General features: G+C 43.6%; 1 protein-coding gene across 1 annotated transcript; it reads left to right on the forward strand.

Moving 5' to 3' along the window:
* The first annotated feature begins 13655 nt into the window (after window positions 1–13655).
* LOC147979395 (uncharacterized) lies at window positions 13656–14333 on the forward strand. The gene has a single exon (XM_087515186.1). It carries the CDS (start codon window positions 13656–13658, stop codon window positions 14331–14333), a length of 678 nt encoding a protein of 225 aa, XP_087371312.1.
* Window positions 14334–22068: the final 7735 nt, after the last annotated feature.

Raw genomic sequence — 22068 nt, forward strand, 5'->3', positions numbered from 1 at the left:
AGTGTGATGATCACCATTATTAGAGCATTGTCCCAGTGAGGAAAGGATGATGGAGACTGTGATTCCCTCACAAGTCGGGATGAGACTCCGGACGAATAAAAAGAAGAGAAAAGAGTCCAAAAAAGGGGAGAAAAGGCCCAAATAAAAAAATGAGAGAAAAGGAGAGAAGGGGCAATGCTACTGTCCTTTTACCACACATGTGCTTCAAAGTAGCACCATGATCTTCATGATATAGAGTGTCTTATTTTGTCACTTTCATATACTAGTGGGAATTTTTCATTATAGAACTTGGCTTTTATATTCCAATGATGGGCTTCCTCAAAATGCCCTAGGTCTTGGTGAGCAAGCAAGTTGGATGCACAACCACTTAGTTTCTTTTTGAGCTTTCATACACTTTTAGCTCTAGTGCATCCGTTGCATGGCAATCCCTACTCACTCACATTGATATCTATTGATGGGCATCTCCATAGCCCGGTGATACGTCTAGTTGATGTGAGACTATCTTATCCTTTTTTGTCTTCTGCACAACCACCATTCTATTCCACCTATAGTGATATATCCACGGCTCACGCTCATGTATTGCGTGAAGATTGAAAAATTTTGAGAACGTAAAAAGTATGAAACAATTGCTTGGCTTGTCATCAGGGTTGTGCATGATTTAAATATTTTTGTGTGGTGAAGATAGATCATAGCCAGACCATATGATTTTGTAGGGATAAATTTCTTTGGCCATGTTATTTTGAGAAGACACAATTGCTTTATTAGTATGATTGAAGTATTATTACTTTCATGTCAATATTAAAACTTTTATCTTGAATCTTATGGATCAGAACATTCATGCCACAATAAAGAGAATTACATTGAAAATTATGTTAGGAAGCATTCCACATCAAAAATTCCGTTTTTATCATTTACCTACTCGAGGATGAGCAAGAATTAAGCTTGGGGATGCTTGATACGTCTCCAATGTATCTATAATTTTTGATTGTTCCATGCTATTATATTATCTGTTTTGGATGTTCAATGCACTTTAATATTCCTTTTTATATTATTTTTGGGCCTAACCTATTAACCGAAAGCCGAGTGCAAATTGTTGTTTTTTGCCTATTTCAGTGTTTCGCAGAAAAGGAATATCAAACGGAATCCAAATGGAATGAAACCTTCGTGAGGATATTTTTTGGAACAAACGTGATCCAGGAGACTTGGAGTGGACGTCAAGGAAGCAGTGAGGTGGCCACGCGGTAGGAGGGCACGCACCAGGAGGGTGGGTGCGCCCCCCACCCTCGTGGGCCCCTCGCAGCTCCACCGATCTACTTCTTTCACGTATATATACTCTCGTACCCTGAAACCTTCGGGGAGAGCAACGAAACACCTTTTCCACCGCCGCAACCTTTTGTACCCGTGAGATCCCATCTTGGGGCCTTTTCCGGGGATCTGCGTAAGGGGGATTCAATCACGGAGTGCTTCTACATCAACACCATAGCCTCTCCGATGATGTGGGAGTAGTTTACCACAGACCTTCGGGTCCATACTTATTAGCTAGATGGCTTCTTCTCTCTCTTTGGATCTCAATACAAAGTTCTCCTCGATCTTCTTGGAGATATATTCGATGTAGCTCTTTTTGCGGTGTGTTTGCCGAGATTCGATGAATTGTGGGTTTATGATTGGATTATCTATGAATATTATTTGATTCTCTTCTGAATTCTTTATGCATGATTTCATATCTTTGCAAGTCTCTTCGAATTATCAGTTTGGTTTGGCCTACTAGATTGATCTTTCTTGCAATGGGAGAAGTGCTTAGCTTTGGGTTCAATCTTGCGATGTCCTTTCCCAGTGACAGCAGGGACAGAAAGGCACGTATTGTATTGTTGCCATCGAGGATAAGGGTTTATATCATATTGCCTGAGTTTATCCATCTACATCATGTCATCTTGCCTAATGTGTTACTCTGTTCTTATGAACTTAATACTCTAGATGCATGCTGGATAGCGGTCGATGTGTGGAGCAATAGTAGTAGATGCATAATCGTTTCTGTCTACTTGTCATGGATGAGATGCCTATATTCATGATCATTTCCTTACATATCATCATAACTATGCGCTTTTCTATCAATTGCTCGGTAGTAATTTGTTCACCCACCGTAATACATGCTATCTTGAGATAAGCCACTAGTGAAACCTATGGCCCCCGGGTCTACTTTATATCATATAAGTTTCCAATCTACAATTCTAGTTTGCTATTTATTTTTGCAATCTTTATTTTCCAATCTATATCACAAAAATACCAAAAATATATCTCATTATCTCTATCAGATCTCACTCTCGTAAGTGACCGTGAAGGGATTGACAACCCCTTTATCGCGTTGGTTGCGAGGTTATTATTTGTTTGTGGAGGTACTAGGGGATTTGCGTGTAGTCTCCTACTGGATTGATACCTTGGTTCTCAAAAACTGAGGGAAATACTTACGCTACTTTGCTGCATCACCCTTTCCTCATCAAGGGAAAACCAACGCATTCTCAAGAGGTAGCAAGAAGGATTTCTGGCACCGTTGCCGGGGAGATTTGGACCAAGTCAAGTCAAGATTTGATCTCCCGTCAACTAGCCATTTCTGACGCCGTTGCCAGGGTGATTTGCGCCAAGTCAAGTCAAGATTTGATCTCCCGTCAACTAGCCATTTCTGGCGTCGTTGCCGGGGAGATTTGCACCAAGTTAAGTCAAGATTTGATCTCAAGTAAACTATCCATTTATGGCGTCGTTGCCGGGGAGATCTACGCACAAGTCAAGACATACCAAGTACCCATCACAAACTCTTATCCCTCGCATTACATTATTTGCCATTCACCTCTCGTTTTCCTCTCCCCCACTTCACCCTTGCCGTTTTATTCACCTCCTTTCCGTTTGCCCTTTTTCCGCTCGTCTCTTTTCGCTTGCCTCTTGTTTTCTTGTGTGTTGGATTGATTGTTTGTCACTGTGGCTCAAGATAATACTGAATTATGTGACCTTACCAATACCAACAACAATGATTTTATTAGCACTCCGATTGCTCCTCTTACCGATGCTGAATCTTGTGAAATTAATACTGCTTTGATGAATCTTGTCATGAAAGATCAATTTGCTGGCCTTGTTAGTGAAGATGCCGCTACCCATCTAAACAACTTTGTTGATTTATGTCATATGCAAAATAAGAAATATGTGGATAATGATATTGTTAAATTGAAGCTATTTCCGTTTTCGCTTCGAGATCGTGCTAAAACATGGTTCTCTTCTTTGCCTAAAAATAGTATTGATTCTTGGAATAAGTGCAAAGATGCTTTTATCTCTAAGTATTTTCCTCTGGCTAATATCATATCTCTTAGAAATGATATTATGAATTTTAAGCAACTTGATCATGAGCATGTTGCACAAGCCTGGGAGAGGATGAAATTAATGATACGTAATTGCCCTACACATGGTTTGAATTTATGGATGATTATACAAAAAATTTATGCTGGATTGAATTTTGCTTCTAGAAATCTTTCAGATTCGGACGCGGGAGGCACTTTTATGGAATTCACTTTAGGAGAATCTACTAAACTCCTAGATAATATTATGGTTAATTATTCTCAATGGCACACCGAAAGATCTACTAGTAAAAAGGTTCATGCGATAGAAGAGATTAATGTCTTGAGTGGAAAGATGGATTAACTTATGAAATTGTTTGCTAATAACAGTGTTTCTTCTGATCCTAATGATATGCCTCTCTCTACTTTGATTGAGAATAATAATGAATCTATGGATGTGAATTTTGTTGGTAGGAACAATTTTGGTAACAACGCGTATAAAGGAAACTTTAATTCTAGGCCCTTCCCTAGTAATTCCTCTAATAATTATGGTAACTCCTACAAAAACTCTTATGGAAATTTTAATACGATGCCGTCTGATTTTGAGACTAGTGTTAAAGAATTTATGAATTCGCAAAAGAATTTCAATCCTTTGCTTGAAGAAAAATTGCATAAGATTGATGAGTTGACTAGAAACGTGGATATAATTTCTCTTGATGTTGATTCTTTGAAACTTAGATCTATTCCACCTAAGCATGATATCAATGAGTCTCTCAAAGCCATGAGAATTTCCATTGACGAGTGCAAAAAAGAACCGCTAGGATGCGTGCTAAGAAAGATTGCTTTGTAAAAGCGTGTTCTTCTAGTTTTCATGATAATAATGATGAAGAGCTAAAAGTGATTGGTGTATCTCCTATTATATATTTTTTTGCCAATATGAATCTTGATAAAGATGGGACTGGAGATAAGTCAACTTTAGTTAGAAGGCGTCCCAATGAATCAGAGTTTTTAGATCTTGATGCAAAAATTGGTAAAAGTGGGTTTGAAGAGGTTAAAACTTTACTTAGCAATGAACCCACTATTTTGAATTTCAAGGAATTTAATGATGATAATTGCTCTTTCATAGAGTGTATTTCCTTATTGCAATCTGTGTTAAATTCTCCTCATGCTTATGATCAAAACAAAGCTTTCACTAAACATATCGTTGATGCTTTAATGCAATCTTATGAAACAAAACTTGAAATAGAAGTTTGTATCCCTAGAAAACTTTATGATGAGTGGGAACCTACTATTAAAATTAAGTTTAAAGATCATGAATGCTATTCTTTTCTGTGATTTAGGTGCTAGTGTTTCCATGATTCCAAAAACTTTGTGTGATGTGTTACGTTTCCGTGAATTTGATGATTGTTATTTAATTTTGCATCTTGCGGATTCCACCATTTAGAAACCCATGGGAAAGATTAATGATGTTATTATTGTTGCAAATAGGAATTATGTGCCCGTATATTTCATTGTTCTTGATATAGATTGCAATCCTACATGTCCTATTATTCTCGGTAGACCTTTCCTTAGAACGATTGGTGCAATTATTGACATGAAAGAATGAAATATTAGATTCTAATTTCCCTTAAGGAAAGGCAAGGAACACTTTCCTAGAAAAAAAATTAAATTACCTTATGAATCTATTATGAGAGCCACTTATGGATTCCATACCAAAGATGATAATACCTAGATCTATTCTTGCTTTTATGCCTAGCTAGGGGCGTTAAACGATAGTGCTTGTTGTGAGGCAACCCAATTTTATTTTTGTTCCTTGCTTTTTGTTCCTTTTTAGTAAGAAATAAATCATCTATCCTCTGTCATGATTGTGTTTTTATGTTTTAATTAGTGTTTGTGCCAAGTAAAGCCTTTAGAATCTTCTTGGATGATTGTTATTTGATCTTGCTGAAAAAACAGAAAGTATGCGCTCATGAGAATAATTTTTGTTTTTAACCAGAGAGCGATAAAATACTGATTCCAACTGCAGTAGATCAATATACAAATTATTTAGATCTCCCTAATTTGGTAGGATTGTTGGAGTTACAGAAGTATTCGAAACCTACAGATTACTAAAGACTGTTCTGTTATTGACAGAGTCTGTTTTCCGTGTGTTGTTTGCTTATTTTGATGAATCTATGGCTAGTATCGAGGGGTATGAACCATAGCAAAGTTGGACTACAGTAGGTTTAACACCAATATAAACAAATAATGAGTTCATTGCAGTATCTTAAGTGATGATTTGTTTTCTTATACTAACGGAGCTCATGAGATTTTCTGTTGAGTTTTCTGTTGTGAAGTTTTCAAGTTTTTGGGTAAAGATTTGATGGATTTTGGAACAAGTAGAGGCAAGAGCCTAAGCTTGGGGATGCCCCGGAAGGAATCCCCTCTTAAGTCTTCGCCTATCGATAACTTTACTTGAGGCTATATTTTTATTCACCACATGATATGTTGTTTTGCTTGGAGCGTCTTGTATGAGTTGAGTCTTTGCTTTTTAGTTTACCACAATCATCTTTGCTGTACACACCTTTTGGGAGAGGCACACATGAATCGGAATTTATTAGAATACTCTATGTTCTTCACTTATATCTTTTGAGCTAGATAATTTTGCTCTAGTGCTTCACTCATTTTTTTAGCACGAGGGTGGATTTATTTTGTAGAAATCATTGATCTCTCATGCTTCACTTATATAATTTTGAAAGTCTTTTAGAACAGCATGGTAATTTGCTTTGGCTATAAAACTAGTCCTAATATGATAGGCATCCAAGATGGGTATAATAAAAACATTCATATAAAGTGCATTGAATACTATGAGAATTTTGATACTTGATGATTGTTTTGAGATATGAAGATGGTAATATTAGAGTCATGCTAGTTGAGTAGTTGTGAATTTGAGAAATACTTTGTGATGGTCTTTTCCTACCAATCAATCCCCTTAGGAGAATGTGCGTAGTACTTTGTTTTGATAACTAATAGATTTTTGCAATAAGTATGTGAGTTCTTTATGACTAATGTTGAGTCCATGGATTATACGCACTCTCACCCTTCCGCCATTGCTAGCCTCTCTAGTACCATGCAACTTTTGCCGGTACCATAAACCCACCACATATCCTCCTCAAAACAGCCACCATGCCTACCTATTATGGCATTTCCGTAGCCATTCTGAGATATATTGCCATGTAACTTTCCACCATTCCGTTTATTATGAAACGCTTCATCATTGTCATATTGCTTTGCATGATCATGTAGTGGACATCGTATTTGTGGCAAAGCCACCGTTCATAATTCTTTCACACATGTAACTCTTGATTCATCGCATATCCTGGTACACCGCCGGAGGCATTCACATAGAGTCATATTTTTGTTCTAGTGTCGAGTTGTAATTCTTGAGTTGTAAGTAAATAAAAGTGTGATGATCACCATTATTAGAGCATTGTCCCAGTGAGGAAAGTATGATGGAGACTGTGATTCCCCCACAAGTCGGGATGAGACTCCGACGAAAAAAAGAGAAAAGAGGCCAAAAAAGGGGAGAAAAGGCCCAAATAAAAAAATGAGAGAAAAAGAGAGAAGGGGCAATGCTACTATCCTTTTACCACACTTGTGCTTCAAAGTAGCACCATGATCTTCATGATAGAGAGTCTCCTATTTTGTCACTTTCATATACTAGTGGGAATTTTTCATTATAGAACTTGTCTTGTATATTCCAATGATGGGCTTCCCCAAAATGCCCTAGGTCTTCGTGAGCAAGCAAGTTGGATGCACACCCACTTAGTTTCTTTTTGAGCTTTCATACACTTATAGCTCTAGTGCATCCGTTGCATGGAAATCCCTACTCACTCACATTGATAACTATTGATGAGCATCTCCAAAGCCCGTTGATACGTCTAATTGATGTGAGACTATCTTCTCCTTTTTTGTCTTCTCCACAACCACCATTCTATTCCACCTCTAGTTCTATATCCATGGCTCATGCTCATGTATTGCTTGAAGATTGAAAAAGTTTGAGAACATCAAAAGTATGAAACAATTGCTTGGCTTGTCATCAGGGTTGTGCATGATTTAAATATTTTTGTGTGGTCAAGATAGAGCATAGCCGACTATATGATTTTGTAGGGATAACTTTCTTTGGCCATGTTATTTCGAGAAGACATAATTGCTTTATTAGTATGCTTGAAGTATTATTATTTTTATGTCAATATTAAACTTTTATCTTGAATCTTATGGATCTGAACATTCATGCCACAATAAAGAGAATTACATTGAAAATTATGTTAGGAAGCATTCCACATCAAAAATTCTGTTTTTATCATTTACCTACTCGAGGACGAGCAGGAATTAAGCTTGGGGATGCTTGATACGACTCCAACGTATCTATAATCTTTTATTGTTCCATGCTATTATATTATCTGTTTTGGATGTTTAGTGGGCTTTAATATACCTTTTTATATTATTTTTGGGACTAACCTCTTAACCGAAAGTCCAGTGCAAATTACTGTTTTTTTGCCTACTTTAGTGTTTCATAGAAAAGGAATATCAAACGGAATCCAAACGGAATGAAACCTTCGCGAGGAACTTTTTTTTGGAACAAACGTGATCCAGGAGACTTGGAGTGGATGTCACGGAAGCAGCGAGGCGGCCACGAGGTAGGAGGGCGCGCCTCAGGGGGGTGGGCACGCCCCCACCCTCGTGGGCCCCTCGCAGCTCAACCGACCTACTTATTTCACCTATATATACTCTCATACCCTGAAACCTTCGGGGAGAGCAATGAAACACATTTTCCACCACCGCAACCTTTTGTACCTGTGAGATCCCATCATGGGGCCTGTTCCGGTGATCTGCCGGAGGGGGATTCGATCATGGAGGGCTTCTACATCAACACCATAGCCTCTCTGATGATGTGTGAGTAGTTTACCACACACCTTCGGGTACATAGTTATTAGCTAGATGGCTTATTCTCTCTCTTTGGATCTCAATACAAAGTTCTCCTCGATCTTCTTGGAGATCTCTTCGATGTAACTCCTTTTGCGGTGTGCGTGCCGAAATCCGATGAGTTGTGGGTTGATGATTGTGACAACCTGATTTTTGCCCTCTCTTATTTGCCTTATTTTCATTTGGATTTATTTTGAAAGTTGGTTTTTTTTAATATTTTCATATGGACTTAGACACTTGGGTACCCGTGGCTTTCACCCAAGTGCATCATTCCCCTCTCTAATCATCATTCCACTTCTGATCCATCTCAAAATCATCTTGGGAATATTTTTCTTAAATGAAAAATATTCATTTTTCTTCTCTAAAACCCTAGCTAGTTCAATGAGCTCCAAAGCAACTCTCATTTTTCTTGCCCATGAAAATCTGAGAAAATTCCCAAATATTCTTTGAACCCTAGGGCACCTTCCTGAGCAAAAATATTTCATCACTTTTTGGAATATTTTTGCTACAGAAAATATTTTCTGTTCTGGACAGAAATGGTGGTTTCTACAGCAACTACCATTTTACTTGCTCCCTTGTGCATGGATTTTCTTTTGCATCAGCACCTTAGTAGATGATGGCTAGCCTCCAAAGCACAGCTCCCAACTCCTAGCCATTTAACCTCAGTAACATCTCAAAGTTACTGACCAGAAACTTACCTGGCGTGTAAAATCTTCTCTACTACATCTGGAGCCAAAAAAGCGTGGTAACATTCAAAACTACCACGAACAACATGCCAGAAATGAAGTTTGGGCTTTGGTTGTCATGAGGTCAGAGTTCACGCGGTGACCGCGTTCATCCAGGTGTGTTGGCATGTGGTCGACGCGCTCTGCGACGCGCCCGAGCCTCTGTTGATCGCGTGCTCGCTTCCCCACCCGCCTTAGCGTGCCAAACTTCGCCACCATCCCCGTCTCAACACCATTAACTCCCCCCTGGCGCTCGCCGACGCCGGAGCTCGCCGCAGCGAGCACAGGCACGGTCCGGCCAACCCAACAGTGCGGTGCTCACTGTGCTCGTTGCCTTCTCCTCGTTCCTGTGCTTGTCCCCGTTCGCCAACAGTCGCCGCGTGAGCTGCGTCGCCTTCTCCCCCTCTCACTGACGCCGCTCGTCGCTGGGCGCCATGGACAGGTGTCCACCGGTGGAGCCCGAAACCCCCCTCTCCGCTCGCCTATAAATGGAGCCGCCCCCAGCCTCCTCGAGCACCATCCACCACTCCCACACACCCCACAAGCGCGTAGGAAACCGTAACCCGGCTGGGCAGGCCGCGGGCCGCCGTCCTCGAGCTTGAGCTCACCGGCGATCCCCTTTGGTTGCCGTAGTAGCTCCAGCCCCTCCCAGGCCAGAGCAATCCTTCCAGGGCCTCTACCTCTCTCTAGTGAAGCCATCTCGTCCCCCTGGAGCCCCTGAAGTTGCCCCTGCTCGCCGTCTTCCTCATCTCCGAAGACCAGCGCCCTCTGCCTCCGCTTGTGAGGTCGATTCCGACGCCTCCGACCGCCCTAGCTACGCTACGGGTACGGGCATGTGCGCCTACATCCCATCTCTCGATCCCTCCCTCTTGTTTTGGCCAAGGAGCCCTTGTCGCTGGCGAGAACTCCGGCGAAGCCGCGACCCCCTCTGTTTCCTTCTCTCCTCCTTCTCACCTGACTAGCGGGGCCCGCTAGTCAGCCACTCTGTACTCGCGCGAAGCGGTACGAGTGGTGGCGTCGTAAGGCTTTACACCTTCGACGTCACCCCCAAGTCTGTTTATCTAAATTCAAATTCAATTCAATTCCAGAGAGCTTCAAACGGCTATAACTCTTTAACCATAAGTCCAAATGAATTGATTCTTTTTGCATTATGTTCTTTGCAAACAAATCTAGCAGCTCACCAAAAATGAGATTTTTCTAAGCTGTATAGAATTTCTGGTGATTTTCAGAAGAGTTCTTGATATTTTCTTCTTGTGTTTAAAATTATTTTCAGAGGGTGAGGCTTGTCTTGTGGATCACTAGAAGGCTTGTGAACCTCATCTACACTAAGGCAAGCCACATCAACATTTTCATGGTGCCATTTCAATATTGATGATTTTGTTACTTGAATGAAATGATTAATCCATGCATTTAAATAACTATTATGTTATTTATATTCTATTAAGTGTGTGTTAGCATTATGCTTGATTTACAGAAGCTTGAAACTAGCTTAGTTGGTAAAGAAGCTAAGCTCTAATTATGGTAATAATAAAATGATTGGTTATGCATATGAGTAATTGCTTAAAGTTATTTTCTTGCAGAAATAAAATAGTTAAATTTGCTAGAAAATATCATGTTAAGTGCTTGTTTAGCCATTTTACTTGAGTTGCAGAATGTTTGAACCTAACTTGGTTGGCAAAGAGAATATGATTTGCTTGTGGTGATTGTAAAATCATTGCTATGCATATAAGAAGTTAATACAAGTTATTTTCTTGCATGAGAAAATGATAATACTTGCTGCAAAATATATTGTTAAAGTGAGAGTTACCCTGACCAGGAAAGTAATATAAGTTGTTGATGCTTATGCTTAGTGTGAATATGGTTGACATCAGTCATTTTCATTAATATGTGTTGCATGTGTAGTATTGCATTTCATGGCATGCTATGACACCGGTCATCTTCATTTTATGTTGAACCTGAATATAACTCAACTTGAATATATCATTGACTGGGTCATGGTGCTGCTGAATCGAGATTTTCCAAGTGCAACCACATTTGCCTTTGTGGGAAGGCCTTGATTCGGTCCATTGACATGCCTCTAGTCAGTGCCTCCAACTAGGGAAGGTTATGGGCATGCTTACCCTGGCCCGGTAAGTAGGCATAACCTTGTGTGCCCGTTGTTGAGATTATGGTACCGGGTCCCCGACTGGGATCATTTTGGCCACGACAGTGGGCGTTGTGTCTTTGGTAGACACGGGGCCACCCAGGACTAGCCCGTTGGGGATTGGGTCGGAGTGGCCGGGAGAGTGTCATGGCAATGGAAGGGTTTTGTCAGAATGTCGTTGGTCCACCCGAATGGGAGTGGGAGGCCATGTGTTCCATGGTGTGGGTACAATGTGCTACCTCTACAGAGTGTATAATCTATCGATAGCCGAGTCCACGGTCACGGACACCTCGTAGTAGGTCCCACCATGAGTCAATGTTTAATAAACATGCACACTAAGTTATGAACTTTGCACTGATGATGATGGCGGAAAGGCCATCGAGATGTTCGAGACCCAATATGGGTGGTTTGGTTGTGATCGTCGTAAGGATCACGAGTTACTCTGGTCAAGAATGCGATGGTGGTTTGGTTGTCATCGCCGTAAGGATCACGAGTCACTCCGGTTAAGACCACGATGGTGGTTTGTTTGTGATCCGAGAACGATCACGGTTGGTAAGCCGGTCCCGAGGGACGTCTATCCCAAGAGCATGAGCACAACATGTTGGAACATTATTGCATTATTAATTGGTTAAATATCATGATATTGTTTGTCATTATGATTATGCCTGTTGTGAGCTTGCAAGTACATTCAATGTACTGACCTGGCGTGTCATGCCAGATTTCAGGAAAGTCGCGTTGGAAAGGAGCGCTGCTCGATTCTAGATCGTGTCCACATCGGTGTCCCTGTGCTATGGAGTTTCCGCTATGACGTTGTTCCGCTACCGCGTAGTTCTATGATCGAGGCCCCTTTATGTCAACGAAATAATGTACATATTGTTCAGCCGCACCGTGCGTGCTGCTCGGCCTCGATATTTGTTGTAATATAAACTCAGACCCGCTAACATAAATAAAGTGGTTGTTTTTCTGTACCAAGATGTTGTGTGTTGCCAGAAGACATGGTCTTTGGGCTGGCAATGCAGGGTAAACCGGTCACTCTGAGCCGGGGTGCCACAACTCTTGGTATCAGAGCCACGCTGACTGTAAGCCACGCTAGACTACGACATGTTAACTGGACGTTAGATACGAGTTTAAGTTGAGTGCCGGTAGCTATTATAGCTGGTTGTTGCATTGCATGCACTTTATTTATATTTTTATGCTAACCTGCTAATGGTTGTGAGTGTAGATGGCTCCGGTGCCGTATCCGTGCCAGTTGCAGCTGATGCCGTACACGTCACCGCACCTCCTTCGCAACGTGTGGCGTCGGCTGTACCCCCTCGGAGGCGATCCAGTCTATCATGTGTACCGGGAGCGTCTAGCTGATTCCGTGTATGAGTATCACACAGAGGTTACTCTGTGCACTAGTTCCGATTCCGACTCTTACACTCGTACTTCTCGGACCGATTACGCCTCTACCGCTTCTCAGGCTGTCCAGTTTGCTGCATTCGAGGTCCTTGTCGAGCTTCCCTACAACAAGGTCCGAATGCAAAACCACCTAGGCTTCTTTTACTACCCTTCTCTGCAAGACAATGCTCATGTCCTTTTCCAGATCATTGATCCGGAGTCTGATAGTGTTGCGAGCCACCTTGCTCGTTATGTCACTGCTAGCTATCTTATGATCCACGAGCTGGCTCGAGAGCTGACTCATGCCCATACTACTTTAGCCGCTGCTTTGGTCACTACTAGATTTGCCACTACTCCATCTTCTCTGGGATTTACTCCTTATATTCCAGCCAGTTCTAGTTCCCCTGCTTCACCGGTTACTCCCCCGAGTAGCTCGGGCACCTCGACGGTGAACCCTCTCAATACTCCTGCCGAGTGGGTTTCACTTCTCACTACTCCCGTAGCCCCGATGCTTCATCCTACCCCTGCCACTGAGGGAGAGCCCTCGAGGCAGCGTCGTCGTGTTACCTTTAACCCAGAGGTTTCCGTTAACCTCGTCAGCTCAGGATCCGAGTCCGCTTCAGGGAAGGACACCACAGCACCAGCAAAGTAGTAGTACCTCGGAGTATTCGCAGTCATCCGGATAATGTACGGAGGTAGCCGTACGAGTCATGATGTTTCGTTGCATGTATGAGAGTAGTTGAACCTATCACGTTGTTTATCTTTCATGTATGAGTCTATGTCTAATTATGTTGGGACTTTATTGGCCATATTTTCTTCGCTCTTTTGTTTTCTTCCGGGATTTGTCGCTGGCTTTTCCCCAAATTTATTCTTGGATGTTTCTCATCTCGATTGTGTTGTCTTGGGAAAATCCACAATAGGATGACGCAGGGAGGCAGCAGTAGCAACGTTCGTGAGGGAACTCCTATTCGTCGTTCCGCATGACAGGCAGGACATTCGCCCGAGCCGTACGTTCCGCCATCGCCTCCACCGTCAAATCCGCCCTCCACCGAGCAAATTCTGCGTATGTTTGAGGAAAGAAGGAACAATGATCTTCTTGAATTGTTAAGAAGTGTGCAAGCTATGGTTGGACAGAATGGAAATCAGAACGGTCATTACACAAAGCCGTCAGATTTTCAAAGGACCAAGCCACCCAGTTTCAGTCAGACTGTTGACCCATTGGATGTAGACGATTGGTTGCGTACCATTGAGAAAAATATTGAGATTGCTCTTACTGAAGAAAATGATAAAGTTCCATTTGCAACTCATTACCTTGAAGGCGCTGCTGCCATATGGTGGGGAAGTGCAAAAGCCATGTGGCCTGCTGATGAAGAAATCTCCTGGGAAAAATTTAAGGATCAGTTCCGCAAATATCATATCCCTTCTGGAGTTATAAAGGTTAAGCAGCATGAATTTCTCGCACTCGTCCAGGGAAATCAGTCTGTGGGGGAATATTTGCAAAAATTCAATCATCTGGCCCGTTACTCCCTTTATGACGTGGCCACCGAAGAAAGAAAGATTGACATATTTCTTGGAGGCTTAAATCCGCAACTCCGGTACACTCTCAGTATGTTTGATTTCCCAGATTTCCAATCTCTGGTAAACAAGGCTTTCATTGCTGAACGAGAGCACAAGCTTATATCAGATAATAGGCCTACCAACAATGACAACAAGCGTAAGTTTGAGCCAAAGAAGGATGGGAAACCAGTGCAAAAGGCTCGTACCTGGCAGCTGACTCAGGTGGAAAACAAGCCAAATTAGCAACAGAATGTTAACAAGACCACCACTCAAGTCAGGAATATCATGACCAACCCCATGCATGAGGAGCGTCGGTGCAATAATTCTTGCTTCAGTTGTGGGTAGAACGGACATTATGCCAAACGGTGCCCCAAGAACAACAAGGCGAATGCCTCATTCAGGCCACAAGTCAACTTTATAGAGTCATGCCCGACCCAGCAAAACATTACTGGGCACGTGCATCATCTCTCAGCCGATGAAGCACAAGAGAACCCCGAAGTCGTCATTGGTATGTTTTCTGTAAATGACATACCTGCGGTAATTTTATTTGACTCTGGGCGTCCCATTCTTTTATTTCTCGGAGTTTTGTTGCCCAAAACAAATTTCCTTGTACACTTTTTGGCAAAAATATGCTGGTACAAACCCCGAGATCTCTAATCAAGAGCAACCTGGTCTGCCATGATCTGGAAATCAATATCAACGGAGTCTACTTTCCAACCACTCTGATAATTATTGAGTCTGAAAAGTTGGATATTATATTGGATATGAATTGGTTGACCCAATATCAAGTTTGCATAAACTGCGCAACACGAGAAGTCACTTTGACCAGTCCAAATGGGCAAACTACCAAATTCTATGCTCGCAAGAATATACCCAAACAAGAATTGGTTTTCACTGCTATGGCTGAGTTGGAATTAATTCCTATGGTCAGCGAGTACCCTGATGTATTTCCAGAAGAACTGCCAGGCGTGCCACCAGATCGAGAGCTGGAATTTGCAATAGAGCTTGTGCTCGGAGTTGCACCGCTATACAGGAAGTATTACCAGATGCCCTCATCAGAATTAGTGGAGCTAAAGAAACAACTTGATGAATTTCTCCAGAAAGGATATATTCGTCCCAGCTCTTCACCATGGGGATCACCCGCTATTTTCGTGGACAAAAAGGATGGCAGCCTCCGCATGTGCGTGGATTACCGCCAGCTGATGAGGTCACCATCAAAAATAAATATCCGCTTCCAAGGATTCATGATTTGTTTGATCAACTCAGTGGGGCTAAGGTATTCTCTAAGATCGATTTACGACCGGATATCATCAGCTCAAAATTAAAAAGGAAGATATTCCTAAGACCGCATTCACTACTCGGTACGGCCTTTATGAATATACAGTGATGTCCTTTGGTCTCACCAATGCCCCTGCTTTCTTCATGCATATGATGAAGAAAGTATTCATGGACTTCCTCGACAAATTCGTGGTAGTTGTCATCGATGACATCCTCATTTACCTATAACACCCTCAATGCGACTATATCTCCCACGTGTCGAGGCACGACTTAGAGGCATAATTGCATTGAAGGCATATGTCGCAAGTTAGGCAATCTTCACAACATCCCATGTAATATAAATCATAAAGGGGAGATAACATAGTTGGCTTACACTCGCCACGTCAATCAAGTACATAAATAACATTACATCATCCAAACACTCATGGCCCGACTACGGCGCCAAAATAAAAGAGAACCCAACATGCGACAACGGTCCCAATCACCCCCAACTGGGCACCACTACTGATCATCGGGGAAGGAAACATAGTAACGTTGAGAGTCTTAGTCGAACTCCCACTTGAGCTCATACGCATCTACTGGAGCGGAATCATCGGGTCCTGCATCTGGTGTAATAGTAATCTGTGAGCCACAGGGACTCAGCAATCTCGCACCCTCGCGATCAAGACTATTTAAGCTTATAGGTAAGGCAAGGTAAATATATGTGGAGCTGCAGCAAGCGACTAGCAAGTATGGTGGCTAACTTATTCGCAAAAGAGAGCGAGAAGAGGAGGCAAAGCACGAGCGAGAAACTAGAGAGCAACCTGCGCAAACATTACTCCAACACCGTGTCCACTTCCCGGACTCCGCCGAGAAGAGGCCATCACGGTAACACACTCGGTTGATTCATTTTAGTTAAGTTAAGGTTCAAGTTATCTACAACCAGACATTAACAAATTCCCATCTGCCCATAACCGCGGGCACGACTTTCGAAAGTTCAAATCCCTACAGGGGAGTCCCAACTTAGCCCATGACAAGCTCTCACGGTCAACGAAGGAATAGACCTCCTCCCAAGACGTTCCGATCAGACTCGGTATCTCGGTTACTCAAGACACTTCGACAGGTTAAAACAAGACCAGCAACACTGCCCGAATGTGCCGACAAATCCCGATAGGAGCTGCACATATCTCTTTCTCAGGGCACACTCAGATTGTCCAAACTTCCGGTAGGCCAGCCCAGAGTTGCCCCTGGTAGCCACCGGCGGCTGAAAGTTTGGACCAACACTCAGAGGAGCAATGGCCCGGGGGGTGTTAAAATAATGATGACCCTTGAGTCTGCAGAACCCAAGGGAAAGAAAAGGCTAGGTGGCAAATGGTAAAACCAAGGTTGGGCATTGCTGGAAAAGCTTTAATCAAGGCGAACTATCAAGGGGTTCCCATTATAACCCAACCGCGTAAGGAACGCAAAATCCGGGAACATAACACCGATATGACGGAACCTAGGGCGGCAAGAGTGGAACAAAACACTAGGCGAGAGGCCGAGCCTTCCACCCTTTACCAAGTATATAGATGCATTAAGATAGCAAGATAATATAATGATATCCCAACAAGTAAGTAAAGGTTCCAACAAGGAACGGCCTCCAATCTTCACCTGCAACTAGCAACGCTATAAGAGGGGCTGAGCAAAGCGGTAACATAGCCAAACAATAGTTTGCTAGGACAATGGTGGGTTAGAGGTTTGACATGGCAATTTGGGAGGCTTGAAAGCAAGTGGTAGGCATCGTAGCATTGGCATAGCAAAAGAGCGAGCAGACTAGCATAGCAAAGATAGTAGTGATTTCGAGGGTATGATCATCTTGCCTGCACAGTTGTCAGAGTTGACTGGATCCTCGAAAGCAAACTCAACGGGCTCCTCGTTAGCTAACTCGTCTCCCGGCTCTACCCAGACAAGACAAACAAGCAACAAGGATCCAATCAACCACGTGCAAACTCAAACAATATGATGCAAAGATGATATGCTATGCGGGATGCGATGCGGGATGCAAAATGCAAGATATGACAGGATATGCATGAACCTGGCCTCAACATGGGAATCCAAGTGTGCCACTGGAAAGATGAGATGAAATCGCTTGAAAACTATATAAAGAACGCCGGAATCGGAGTTACGGTTCGGAAATGGCAAGAGATTCAAAAATGACACCGGTCTGCGATTTACAGCAAGTAGGCATCTAAATACAATGAGATTAACATGCTACGGCACCCAAACATGACAACAAAATACATGGCAGGGATGCATACAAGATTCTTAACAAAAGTCTAGCACTGAGCTACGGCCAATTCATCCATTAGCAGGTGCAAACCAGCATGGCAAAAATGCATAGGACAAACAGATCTCAGACTTAGTGAAATTAACACTTGTCTGGAATTTCAGATCAGGTAGCACTCTTCGGAGCAACAAAACTACATGCTACAGGATCTGAACATGGCAAAGTAAAGCATGGCATGGAGCTACTCAAAGAGCTTAACATAAGTCCCTTAGTGACCTTGAGCCAAAAGGGATCAAAAAATATAATTGCAAGCATGTGAACATAGCAAAAACATAATCAGTTTTCATACTTAGTGAAAACTGGAGCAAGCTGAAATATAACTCAAGTAGGCATGTTTACGAGCTCGATGCACTCACTACAGTGCAAGTCATGGCAAGACAAGCATACATCCATCAAGAAGGCACAAAATTCAATCTAGACATGGCAAGAACAATAGCATAGCATGCACGGATCAATCACAACATCAACGGCAAAATTGCAAACAAGTTGACAATCTGCCCAGATTCACAAAGTAGCAAAAGTAGAGCTCGATTGACTCAAGCTAGGGTGCTCCATAATGGCAAACAAAGACATGGATGGATAGAGCACTACAAGATTAACAAAACATCCTTACTGATCATCCTCAAAAGAGGCACGGATCACTAGAAAACAACATGAACATATGGCATCATCAGATAAACAGCTCCAGGACTTAGTGAAATTGCTAAGTCCCTGAAAACAGAATTAGCAAGTGCACCACTTTGCAAGCTTGCACAAGTCACCACACACATCACAAAAATACATGGGTTGCACCTATGGAAAGATGACAAAACCCTTAACAAAACACATGTAGAGCATCAGGGCATAGCATGCACACATTAATCATGGCAAAAATGACAAAAACCTAAATGGAGCAGCAGATCTGACAATTAACTCAAGTAGCCCTCTTCTAACAGCATTTCGGGCATCAAGATGAACTCAAATGAAAATGATACAATGGAATGAAATAATGTACTCTCTGAGATGAACATTTTGATATGCTATATGCATGAATCGGAGCTACGGATGCAAAGTTACGGAGCCACGAACATAAGCACTTGAACTGAAAATATCTGGGACTTAGACGAATTTGACCTAGGGTTTATTGTTCATCCGCGATCCGGATCTGCACGTTGCACGAGTTTCGACGCCGGGGTCCTATTCGCCGGACTTGGGGGCCGCGGTGGCCGAGGAGGGAGGAGGAGGCCGGAGCCAGATGGAGAGGCGGCGGCCACGGCGAGGAGGCGGTCAGCGGCGGCCGGCGTTGGAGGCGAGGCGGCGCCGACGAGCGGGCGAAGAGGCGGCGGCGGCGGGCGGGCAAAGAGGCGGCGGCGGCGGCCGGCGATGGAGGCGAGGCGGCGCCGGGCTGCCGCGGCCGGAGAAGATGGAGGCGCGGGCGGCGGCGCAACCGGGCGACGGGGCGGGGCGATGTGGGCCTCGGGGGCCGGCCACGGGCTGCGGCGGGCTTCGGCGGTGGCGGCGGCGCGATGCCACGTGGCGGGCCGTGGTTGGCGCGGGCGGCGGAGTGGACGCGACCGGCCGGGGCGGACGTGTCCGGCCAGCGCGGATCTGGGATTTAGGGTTTCGGGGAGAGGGGATCCGGGATATTTCGAGGGGGACCTATTTATAGGCATAGAGGGAGCTAGGAGAGTCCAAATGAGGTGCGGTTTTCGGCCACGCGATCGTGATCGACGATCTAGATGATGGAGCAGAGTTTGGTGGGTTTTTGGGCCAAATTGGAGGGGTGTTGGGCTGCAACACACACGAGGCCTTTTCGGTCCCTCGGTTAACCGTTGGAGTATCAAACGAAGTCCAAATGGTACGAAACTTGACAGGCGGTCTACCGGTAGTAAACCAAGGCCGCTTGGCAAGTCTCGGTCCGATCCAGAAATGTTTAATCCCCACACACGAAAGAAAGCTAGAAAAGACCACCGGAGGAGAACGAAGCGCCGGAATGCAAAACGGGCAACGGGGAAAATGCTCGAATGCATGAGACGAACACGTATGCAAATGCAATGCACATGATGACATGATATGAGATGCATGACAACGAAAACAACACACGGAGACAAAACCCGAACCCGAGGAAATAAATATAACTTAACGCCGGAAACGGCAAGAGTTGGAGTACAAATTGGGAAAGTTACATCCGGGGTGTTACAATACCCCAATGGTGAAGACGAGCACAAGGATCACCTCCGAGCAGTGCTACAACGACTCCGCGACAATCGGCTTTACGCCAAATTCAGTAAATGTGAGTTTTGGCTCAAGCAAGTTGGGTTTCTCGGACATGTACTATCCGCCGAAGGTATACCCATGGACCCAAGCAAAGTAAAGGATGTGCGCGATTGGTTGCCGCCCACAACCATGACGCAGATCCGAAGTTTCTCAGATGAGCTGGATATTACCGTCGTTTCATTGAAGGGTTTTCCAAGATTGCTAAACCCATGACAGAGCTGCTCAAAAAGGATAAGAAGTTTGAATGGACGGAGGACTGTGAGAAAGGTTTCAATGAGCTAAAGATACGGCTGACAACCGCACCTGTATTGACTCTCCCAGACATTTATCGCAGCTTTGATGTGTATTGTGACGCCTCCAGGCAAGGCCTCGGTTGCGTACTTATGCAAGACGGCAAGGTAGTAGCATATGCATTGCGAGAGCCACGACCCCACGAGGGAAATTATCCTACTCATGATTTGGAATTGGCTGTGGTGGTTCATGTGTTAACAATTTGGAGACGCTACCTTATTGGAAAAAGGTGCCAAATTTTTACCGATCACAAAAGTCTTAAATACATATTTACTCAGCCAGATTTAAATCTCCATCAACGAAGATGGCTAGAGTTGGTCAAGGATTATGATCTTGGAATAAAGTATCACCCGGGTAAGGCCAACGTGGTTGCCGATGCACTCAGTCGAAAGCCTATCAGCTTAAATGTCATATCGAAATCCTTGCCTCTCAAACTCCAAGAGGTGATCGCTTAGCTCAACCTGGTCATAGTGGATGTTGGCCTCGCTAATATTTTGGAAGTTACCCCCACACTTGAGGAAGAGATCCGCAAGGCCCAGCCAGCTGACATCAAGCTGCAAAGACATGCCAAGAGCCCGATGGTAGGGCAGACCCCAAATTTCTCCAAGGACAAATTCGGTACCCTCCGATTCGGTGGACGGATTTGTGTACCCAATCAGCTGGACTTAAAGAAGAAAATCCTGTCGGAAGCACATGAATCCTCATATTCCATTCACCCGGAAGGTACAAAAATGTATCAGGACCTTAGACAAATATTCTGGTGGGATGGAATGAAGAAAGACATAGCCTATTTTGTGGCCTGTTGCGACATATGCAACAAGGTGAAGGCAAAGCATCAGAAACCAGCCGGACTCCTCCAACCGCTGCCGGTTTCGCAATGGAAATGGGATGACGTTTGTATGGATTTCATTACGGGATTGCCTATGACTCAGCGAGGAAATGATGCAATCAGGGTCATAGTGGACACCTTAACCAAGGTTGCTCACTTCATTCCGATCAACACCAGATATCGAGCAGATCAACTTGCACAGCTGTATGTATCCAGAATCGTCAGTCTGCATGGAGTACCCCGAACCATCACTTCCGACACAGGTTCCTTGTTTACCTCCGCTTTTTGGTCCCGTCTCCATCAAGCCTTGGGGACAACGCTGAAATATAGTACTGCTTATCATCCTTAGACCGATGGACAGACAGAGCGGGTAAATCAAATACTTGAAGATATGTTGCGAGCCTGTGCTTTAGCCCAAGGACCTAAATGGGAAGATTGCTTGCCATATGCCGAGTTTTCTTACAACAACAACTTCCAAACTAGTCTAAAGATGTCACCGTATGAAGCTCTATATGGCCGTAAGTGCCGCACTCCTTTAAATTGGTCTCAAACTGGAGATAGCCGTATCTTTGGAACAGATCTCATGATGGAAGCTTAGAAACAAGTTAAGGAAATCAGGGACAGATTGCAATTGGCCAAATCTCGACAGAAAAGTTATTATGATGCAAAGCACCGACAGATCAAGTTTGAACCCGGAGAACACGTATACCTCCGAGTCACTCCTATGAAAAGAGTCAAGAAATTCCAGACCCGTGAAAAGTTGGCACCCAGGTTTATTGGTCCATTCCCGGTCATGTCCCGAGTGGGTACTGTTGCATATCAGTTGGAACTACCCGCTGAATTGGCAGACATGCATAACGTGTTTCATGTTTCACAATTAAGACGCTGCATATCCCCGCCTGAGAAAAGGACTGCTATGGCTGAGGTAGAATTGGCAAATGATTTGACCTATGAAGAAAGACCATTTAGAATTTTGGATCAGATGGAAAGGGTCACTCGCAGTAAAGAAGATTTTACAA

This window comes from Triticum urartu, chromosome 3A, assembly GCF_056163025.1.
Source record: "Triticum urartu cultivar PI428250 chromosome 3A, HENAU_Tu73, whole genome shotgun sequence".
Classification (NCBI taxonomy): Eukaryota; Viridiplantae; Streptophyta; class Magnoliopsida; order Poales; family Poaceae; genus Triticum; species Triticum urartu.

What these genes read in the sequence shown, in the direction of transcription:
- LOC147979395 (XM_087515186.1), top strand. Translation starts at nt 13,656, where the DNA reads ATGGTTGGACAGAATGGAAATCAGAACGGTCATTACACAAAGCCGTCA.